Here is a 10,000-nt window from a genome sequence, read left to right as displayed (position 1 = left end):
TCAGATGATGGGATTTTGTGTTGTGTGTTTTTTGTAGGATGAGGTGATTGTTGCGTTGTGTGTTTTGTAGGATAGGGGATTGTTGTGTTGTGTATTTTGTAGGATAGGAGATTGTTGTGTTGTGTGTTTTGTAGGATAGGGGATTGTTGTGTTGTGTGTTTTGTAGGATAGGGGATTGTTGTGTTGTGTGTTTTGTAGGATAGGGGATTGTTGTGTTGTGTGTTTTGTAGGATAGGGGATTGTTGTGTTGTGTGTTTTGTAGGATAGGGGATTGTTGTGTTGTGTGTTTTGTAGGATAGGGGATTGTTGTGTTGTGTATTTTGTAGGATAGGGGATTGTTGTGTTGTGTGTTTTGTAGGATGGGGATTATTGTGTTGTGTGTTTTGTCAGATGATGGGATTTTGTGTTGTGTGTTTTGTAGGATGGGGATTATTGTGTTGTGTGTTTTGTCAGATGATGGGATTTTGTGTTGTGTGTTTTGTAGGATGAGGTGATTATTGTGTTGTGTATTTTGTAGGATAGGGGATTGTTGTGTTGTATGTTTTGTAGGATGGGTGATTAGTGTGTTGTGTGTTTTGTAGGATGTTGTGTGTTTTGTAGGTTGTGTGGTTATTTGGGTGGTTGTGTGTTATAGTGAATGTTGTGGAAGATGGGCTGATCAGTGTATTGTGTGTTTCAGAGTGTGCTTTGGAGGATGAGACCTATGAAGATGGAGCAGAGACTCAAGTGGACTGTAACCTCTGTGTATGCGCATGCGGGAACTGGGTCTGCACTGCCATGACCTGTGACGGTAAGATAAATAAGAAACAATCAGTTAGAAACATAAAAACCTTCTTGAAGAACTGGTGTGATAAATGAAATAAACCTTACTGTAGACTGTAAAGACTTACTGTTCCATTCCTATATACAGTGGCATGCGAAAGTTTGGGCATCCCTGGTCTAGAGGTCTTCTCGGGTCTAAAAAAATGTACCTGACATGAAGTGACCCAAATCACTTTTTACCCGAACCCAGAAGTGCATATATATATATATATATATAGTTTTTTAAGAAAGACCCGACCCGAGACAAACCCGAAATAATTTGACCCGAGTCTGACGGCAATTTTTTTTAACCCAACTGGACCCGAATGTTACTTTAGTGTAACTGCTACAGAGTGGATTCAAAATTGATTGACAGGTCTGTTTCAACGAAAATTAGCTTACCGCCAGTCACACGATGTCGCAAGCGGTCTTGGCAAACAGAGGAGAGGTTGGAAAAGGACTCGAGTCGATGCACAAACACGAGATACAGTAGTTCGGGTCTTCTCGGGTCCGTTCGGTAAAAACACATTTATTTTAAATTACCCGAGACCCGATGCCGCTATTATTATACCCGACCCGTGTCTGAGGTACACGTGAAACTTTTAGACACGAACCCGCTCGGGTCTCAGGTCGGACCTCAGGTTTTCGGATCTGAGTGGACCCGTGAAGACCTCTTAAGCAAGTGGAAGATAAAATGAACTCCAAAAGGCATAAAATTACAGATGATGCATTCTCTTTACATTTTGCACAAAATCGTTTTTATTTTCATCTTTTAACTTTTCAAAATAACAGAAAAGAAAAAGGGCCAGCAGCAAAAGTTTAGGCACCCTGCATAGTTACTACCTGGTAGAACCCCCTTTGGCAAGTATCACATCTTGTAAACATTTTTTGTAGCCAGCTAAAGGTCTTTAGTTTCTCATTTGAGGGATTTTTGCCAATTCTTCCTTACAGAAGTTTTCCAGTTCTGTGAGATTCCTAGGCAGTCTTGCACACACTGCCCTTTTGTGGTCAACCACAGATTTTCAATGATGTTTAGGTCAGGAGACTGTGAGGGTCATAGCAAAACCTTCAGCTTGCACTTCTTGAGGTAACCATCATGGATTTTGAGGTTTTTAGGATCATCATTCATTTGTAGAAGCCATCTTCTTCAACTTCAGCTTTTTTACAGATGGTGTTATGTTTGCTTCCAGATTTAGTTGAAAAATAATTGAATCCATTCTTCCCTCTACCTTTGAAATGTTTTTCATGCCATTGTTTGCAATGCTTAACATTTGGACTAGTGTTCTTTTTATGAAATTCTGTGCCCTTTGTTCTCTAAACATACCTTTGCTCATTATGGCCAGAGTTCTGTTTTCACCTCATCGGGCCACAGGACTTTTCTCCAAAATGTATCTGGCTCGTGTAAATGTTCTTTTGCAAAATTAAATTTTTAAATTCAATTTTGTGGTGAGGATGCACTTAAAATCTCTAACATTGGATGTATTAATGCTGGCTCACTAGGTTACATACTTAAGATACCAGGAGTTTTTTTTTTTGCAGAAGATAAGGAAAGAAGTGCTAGTTGAAGTGTTTCCTGAATAAGTAGGTCTTCAACCGCGGTTTGAAAATAACCAGTGACTCAGCTGTCCAGACCTCTAGGGGAAGTTTATTCGACCACCTTGGTGCCCGAACAGAGAAGAGTCTTGTAGTGTACTTGCCTCTTACCCTGAGAGATGGTGGAACCAGTCGAGCAGTGCTGGTAGATCGGAGGGTGCGGGGTGAAGTGCACCACAAGTCCAGAGTCTGCCAAATCTTCCTGTAGGACTTTTGCAGTCAAACAGGGGTTCTGACTTGCTTTTCTAGTAACCCTACCAGCAGTTCTCTCTGATATTTTTCCTGCTCTTCCAGACCTTATCTTGAGCTCCACTGTTCCTTTTAACTGCCATTTCTTTATTACATTTCAAACTGAGAAAATCAGTACCTGAAAACACTTTGCTTCTTTTTATAGCCATCTCATGCTTGTGGGTGTCAATACTTTTCATTTTCACAGTGCTAGGCAACTGCTTAGAGGAACCCATGGCTGCTGCGTGTTGGGACAATGTTAGAGGAGTCTGGGTATTTATAAAGCTTTGAAATTTTCATCACTTGGCCTTTCCGAACGATGACTGTGATCAAGCCATGACTCTAACAGGCTAATTAAGGTCTGATACCTAGGTCAAAGTTATCTGAGAGCTCAAGTCTCCTGGGGTTCCCATTCTTTTGCAGGGTGCTGCTTTCCCTTTTTCACTCTAAAATCATAGAAAACATAAACAATACACTGATATTGCCTAAAATATTGCAAAAGAGTACTTCATGTATGACTTTATGCCTTATGTTCACATAAACAAAGATTTTGACCAGGGGTGCCCAAACTTTCGCATGCCACTGTAGAGACTATATATAACCTATTTTCTTCAGCTTCTATGCCATTGACCCTGTAAAAATTATCACTGAGCTAAAAATTCTCAAATGAAATCTAGGTCAAAAATGAAGCAGGTTCTTAATATGCAAAGCAACTCAGTTTGTACACTGGATGTTTTTACACTAGTCTCATATTATTCATGAATAATTTCAATATCACATGTTTTCTTAAGAAATACAGCACAGTTACAACTGACGTTCAGTATGTATTAGTGTCTAAAAAACACAATCAAAATATATTTCTTTTATAGACTGGAGCTCTTATTTATTAATGTTCTTTCTATACAATAGGAATAGAAAATAATAAAATCACCTTCTTCAGAATAATCACATTTTGTTGCTTTGCAACCTGCAATGAAGAAGGACATAATTTTGTTTTATCCAGTTGTATTTGCTCAGTACAACTTATAAGTCATGACAGCAACAGGTCAGAAAAAAAGTGAAAAAGAAGACGAAGAAGAAGAAATAATAAAAAAATTTAAATAAATTAAACACTTAGTTGGATAAAGGATCAACCTCACTCATAAAAATGACTCAATCAGCTAATCATCACTTCCACCGGTGATGAATTGTGGTCATTTTGATTAGCTCAGCATAAGAAGAACTATTCCTGAAGCATATCAGACCACGGTAGTGCAACTGAAGCAAATAATGAACTATGGGTGGCGATGCACTGTCAAAAGATCTCTGGGTAAAGTTGTGAAGAGGTAAAGGTCAGGAGATGGATACAAAGATATCTGATGCCAAGTATGGTCAGATGAGACTATTTGGCCTCGACACCAAACGGTGTTTGGTGGAAAGCCAATACAGCTCACTATCCAAATAACTCCATGGATGTGGTTATATCATGTTGTGGCTGTGTTTCTCTGCTGCAAAGAGCACATGATAGGAGAGAAGGAAAAATGGGTGACATTAATAACATCAAATTCATGAGTGAGTGAAGTGAGATACGGCTAAGTATGGTGACCCATACTCAGAATTCGTTCTCTGTATTTAACCCTTCCAAAGTGCACACACACACACACACACACACACACACACACACACACACACCGTGAACACACACCAGAAGCAGTGGGCCGCCATTTATGCTGCGGTGCACAGGGAGCAGTTGGGGGGGGGTCGGTGCCTTGCTCAAGGGCACCTCAGTCCTGGCCGGCCCGAGACTTGAACCCACAACCTTCGGGTTACGAGTCAGACTCTCTAACCATAAGGCCATGACTGCCTAATTCATGAGGAAAACCTGCTGCCAGAAAGTTGTCACTGAGAAGAAAGTTCACCTTCCAGCATGACAATGACACTCGGCAGAATGACACAGCAAAATTCATTACCCAGTGGATGTCCTTGCATGGTCTAGTCCAGACCAGTTGACCAGTTATGTAAAAAAGAGTAGACAAACATTGCAAAGTCTAGATGTGGTAATTTGGACGTATCTCAACAGACTAAAGGCTGTAATGAACGCGAAAGGTAGTTCAACAAATTACTTACACAAGGGGATGATCCTTTATCCAACGCAGTCATTCTGTTTTTTAATTTTTGTATTTTTTTACCGTTATAACATCCAAGGGAAAGATATAAGTTGCTGCGTATAAGAGTAAATACAGCTGGATAAAACAGAAATTGTGTACTTCTTCATTTCAGGATGCAAAGCAATAAAATGTGATTATTTTGAAGGAGGCAATTCTTTACTATTCCCACCGTATGTTTGATTTAATAAAGCTACACTTGAGTACTCATGAGTTCTGGAGAATAAAAACACAACATGGTAAAGATGTGGTTGCAGAGCCTTATCTGATATCTAGCAGGGTTATTAAAGCTATAAAGATATAAAAATGTCAGGAAGAGAGGAAGAAGAGTCATACTTCTAATAATGATAGGTTTAACACATTTGTGAAGCTTCTTTCATTTACTCCTAAGGGTCTGCAAAAGTATGTTTTATTTGAGGATCAAATACAGCTTATATTATGTCTGACAAACTTTTTTTTTTTTTTTTATTAAAATTCTGTCTCCAGAGAAAAGCCCAGCTCTGGAGCCAGCTACCGGTGATGAGACAATGACGGAGGAGGAATGGAATCTGCGTGTGGCTGAACTCAACAAACATCAGGTTCCCTCTCTGCATCTGATCATCCTACGTCATTCGCATAGATTAGACATCATAAATATTTCAAACGTTCTATCATATATTCTAAGATCTGACAAGTAGATATTACATTTTGTAAGGTGCAATCAGCCTTTTTTGATTCATGTGTGAAATATGAGTACAGCTATCATGGAAAGTTATTAAATATGTGTTTTCACTGCTATAAGAATAAAAGAAGAATCTTGTGTTTGTAATCTTAACCAATTCATGTACTGTTTCATCAGAAAAGCCTAAAAAAACTCTACAAGTTGCATTGCGAATTTAGTAAAAAAGCTGCTATTGTTTACAGTTGAGTAAATGACAGCTAGAGATTAGTCGAGGTGCCGAAACATTAAAATAAGCAGCTTATTTATTTGTTTGTTTGTTTGTTTGTTTGTTTGATTGATTGATTATTTATTTATTTGTTTATTTGTTTATTTATTTATTTATTTGCTTATTTGCTTATGTATTTATTTACAGGAGACTATGGAGCAAATGAAGTCTAGCACAAAGGAGGTTTAAAGAAGGAGCGAGGAGGATGAGGTCACAGTCAGGACTCCTGAGATGACACTCTATTACTGGGAGAACCACATTATGTTTTGTTTTCTATCTCTGACTATGTTTATCTATTATCACTTTTTTGTCACGTCCTTTATAATCGTTTTACGTTGACGTGTACTTTCTTTTCGCGTGTGTGTATGTGTGTGTGTGTGTGTGTTACTAGGTGCTGTACATTACACCAGGTGTTTTTTATAGCATCATGCTCAGCCTTGTCCAATACGCCCCAGCACGAGTTTTGTATTTTTACTTTTTTTTTTTTTACTCTATGTACTGTAAAACAATATTGTCACATATTTTTGTCTTGTTAGATTTAGATTTTGTTGCGTATGATTAAGACAATGGCAGTAGATGGAAGAGAAGAGTGAGGGAGGGAGACCGGCTGGACTGACTCAGCTGAACTTACACCACGTTAATAAAAAATAAATCAAGATTGTGGTATACGCCGCTATATTTATCATCAGCGTGTTAAGCCACGAGATAACATAAAGTGGGAAAACAGATTGAGTCAGAAGTGCGGCGTCAGCTAAGGTCCCCTTTCACACATTTTCTGTTTTTACACATACAAGGCAGTCAAAGTCTTGAGACCTTTCAAAAAGGTGCTAATACAGATTTATTTCTTTATTTCTTTTTCTTTTTTTTTTTTTTTGCAGCACCATTTTCTTGCATTATCAAGCATGCTCCTAGAGTACGTCTAGATTGCAAGGTAGAATTAGAAAATGGTAGATTTGTCGACATGTAGATCTGTAAAGGAGCTCCAATCCTCCTGTGATTCTTCAGCTGTCTCGTGAAAAGCCAGTGATTTAATCTCCAAAATCAAAAACGACTGGAAGACTCTCACGGCATGGACGCTCCGCTTCGCTCCTGCTTCTATTTAGTGCAGTTGCTTAATGTAGAAGTAGTTCGTGTTAAAGCTCTGTTGCTGTGCTCATTTCTGTAAGAAGGAACAAAGCAGAATGAGAATGAGTGTGAATGTGCTGATTGATTCAGAATGGAATGGAAGTTGTTTAGAGCAGAGGCAGTGTAGACCAAAAAAAACAAAAAACAAAAAAAAGCCAACCAAAGCCTGATGTTTCGAGTGTTTAAATGTTGTACAACTCCTCCAGGTAAACCACTACTCTGGACCCAGCAACAACATCATACCTTTTATTTCGTACATCTGTCAGATTGAAGGTTAGAAGATTAGATTCACTGTCGCTTCTTTAGCATTGATTCTTTCTTGTCTGTGTGTGTGTGTGTGTGTGTGTGTGTGTGTGTGTGTGTGTGTGTGTGTGTGTGTGTGTGTGTGTGTGTGTGTGTGTGTGTGTGTAGCTGCTGTATGTCTCAGTGAGTTCTTTTTCACTTATTCCACTAATATCACGTTTTTATGATACTGAGTGCCTTAAATTTTCGTCCGCAGATAGAATGGCCTTCTCTCGTGTCTAATCACAGATTGTAGGATTCCATGAAGAACTTTACAGTGTTATGGTAGTCAAGCAGAAGTTGTCCTGAGTGACGGATGTGAGACCATTTCATCTTGTTAACTTTAAACTGTATTTATATTTACTTGTATTATGACTGTACTGTACGTCAATAAAACAAATACACACCACAATTGTTTAGCTGGATCCTCATGTAGATTAATTAGCCTTAACTTTCCTTTGGGTTATTTAGTAGCTTAGCGTGCAAGGTGTTGGACTACTGATGAGAAGGTTGTGATTCTGAATAATACCAGGTCCACCAAGCTGTCACTTCTGGGCCAACTCATCACTTACATGATGTTTCCGCAAGTCCGAGTACAATGGCACTGTTTTCATATTAGTGCAAAAAGTGACAAACATATGAATTTAAATTACATTTGACTCTAAATCATAACAGTCTGCGATGGTGTGAAACCTGACAATCTGTCAGACCGAATGCTTCAACAGAAGAGATATGCCTCAAGGGAAATCTGACCTTTTGTACATAGGATGTATCATGTGCTTCAGTTCAACTAGAAATAGTACAGAATATTGATTCCTCAACTCAATGTTCCCTTGCTTTTTTCTTTTTGTTCCAAATTGATCAAAATAGAAACAAATCATCGATTTCCATTCTTTGTTCTAAATTTCTGAATATTTTCTGAACACTTATTTTGAAATGAAATTCTGAATACATCATTTAATAGTAAACTGTACATTTATTAGGCCACGGTGAGCGTTCACACCATACATGTCTGTATTTATCTGGATTTGAGAGGGCAAAAGAGCAGATTTTAGTGTTCTTCTATCACAAAAACATGAGGTAAGTTTCATGACATATTGCATAATGAAAGCACATGGTCACAAAACCAGTACACTCTAGCATACAAGATATATATATATATCTTTTGCATATATAAAGTTCCTGTTTATGTTTTAATCATATTACAGTTCAGAGAATTAAATCTCAGGGTCTGAATAAATGTGGGAATAAAAAATTTCCCTGGTGCACATGGAAAGGGTTAATAAAGATGTGGGCGTGGCCACAGAGTGAAGGCAAAAATTACCCCAGAACCTGAATGACACAAAAGATCCTTTGATCCTGAGTGGTGTGTGTTGAAGTTATACATGTTTCGGTGACTGTAAGTGAAGCTGCACAGTTTAATAACCCTTACATGCGTGTGTAAGTGCAGTATTATGGGCTTTTGAATGGGTGCAGGAGCTGACGTTATATAAACAGAGGAATGTTTTTGACTGGTAAAAGGCAGCAAGTGGAATTGTTATTTTTTTAATCATTACTGACACACACACAAATATATATATATATATATATATATATATATATACATATATATGTAACACAATGGAAGTCTTGGAAGGAGCTGGTGATGGAGAGAACGTGTTGGATTTGTCCCATTTGAACTTGCACAGTGTGAATTTTGAGACTGTGAGTAATACACGGAGGATAGAAACCACCCAGATTCATCTGTGCTACAACAGACTGGTAGAACTTCCGGTTTCCATCAGACGCTTCACGAGCCTGGAGTTTCTTGACGTGAGTAATAACGGACTGTCGGTTCTGAGTGACGCCGTCACGGCTCTGACTCGGCTCAAGACCCTCATCGCCAAAAACAACCGCTTGGATGAGTTCTCTTTACCCAAAAACCTCAGTTTGTTACAGACGCTTGAGGTGGTGAATCTCAGCGGGAACCGCTTCGAGGAGATCCCCAAACAACTGCTGCAGTTACAGCGACTCCACTCACTGTCCTTCGGGGGAAACCGTCTCAAACACATCCCTCCTGATATAGACAGTCTGACCAGGTCTGTGTCTTATATAATATACATCAGATTTATATCTCATACCCAAACACGTCCCTCCTGAAATTCTCAGTCTCACCAGGTCTGTGTCTTATATAATATACATCAGATTTATATCTCATACCCAAACCACCAGGTCTGTGTCTTATATATAATATACATCAGATTTATATCTCATACTCAAACACGTCCCTCCTGAAATTCTCAGTCTCACCAGGTCTGTGTCTTATATAATATACATCAGATTTATATCTCATACTCAAACACATCCCTCCTGATATAGACAGTCTGACCAGGTCTGTGTCTTATATAATATACATCAGATTTATATCTCATACTCAAACCACCAGGTCTGTGTCTTATATATAATGTACATCAGATTTATATCTCATACTCAAACACGTCCCTCCTGAAATAGACAGTCTGACCAGGTCTGTGTCTTATATATAATATACATCAGATTTATATCTCATACTCAAACACATCCCTCCTGATATAGACAGTCTGACCAGGTCTGTGTCTTATATAATATACATCAGATTTATATCTCATACTCAAACACGTCCCTCCTGAAATAGACAGTCTGACCAGGTCTGTGTCTTATATAATATACATCAGATTTATATCTCATACTCAAACACGTCCCTCCTGAAATAGACAGTCTGACCAGGTCTGTGTCTTATATATAATATACATCAGATTTATATCTCATACCCAAACACATCCCTCCTGAAATTCTCAGTCTCACCAGGTCTGTGTCTTATATAATATACATCAGATTTATATCTCATACTCAAACACGTCCCTCCTGAAATAGACAGTCTGA

At 38.5% G+C, this 10,000-nt stretch overlaps 2 protein-coding genes across 2 annotated transcripts in view; both read left to right on the top strand.

Moving 5' to 3' along the window:
• fstl1b (follistatin-like 1b) overlaps positions 1-7,511 on the top strand; it is a 63,468-nt gene extending 55,957 nt beyond the window's left edge. Inside the window, exons 9-11 of the mRNA XM_027162606.2 lie at positions 680-790; positions 5,253-5,344; positions 5,840-7,511. Of these exons, the coding sequence (XP_027018407.1) occupies positions 680-790; positions 5,253-5,344; positions 5,840-5,881 (245 nt within the window). The 3' untranslated portion in view covers positions 5,882-7,511. The remainder of the gene's footprint in view (positions 1-679; positions 791-5,252; positions 5,345-5,839) is intronic.
• A 964-nt stretch (positions 7,512-8,475) lies between these two features.
• The window catches only part of lrrc58b (leucine rich repeat containing 58b), a 13,178-nt gene continuing 11,653 nt past the window's right edge, over positions 8,476-10,000 (top strand). The window contains exon 1 of the mRNA XM_047814933.1: positions 8,476-9,177. Within this exon, the coding sequence (XP_047670889.1) occupies positions 8,720-9,177 (458 nt within the window). The 5' untranslated portion in view covers positions 8,476-8,719. The remainder of the gene's footprint in view (positions 9,178-10,000) is intronic.

This window comes from Tachysurus fulvidraco, chromosome 6 (genome assembly GCF_022655615.1).
Source record: "Tachysurus fulvidraco isolate hzauxx_2018 chromosome 6, HZAU_PFXX_2.0, whole genome shotgun sequence".
Taxonomy (NCBI): domain Eukaryota; kingdom Metazoa; phylum Chordata; class Actinopteri; order Siluriformes; family Bagridae; genus Tachysurus; species Tachysurus fulvidraco.
This window is presented reverse-complemented; position numbering and strand designations above follow the sequence as displayed.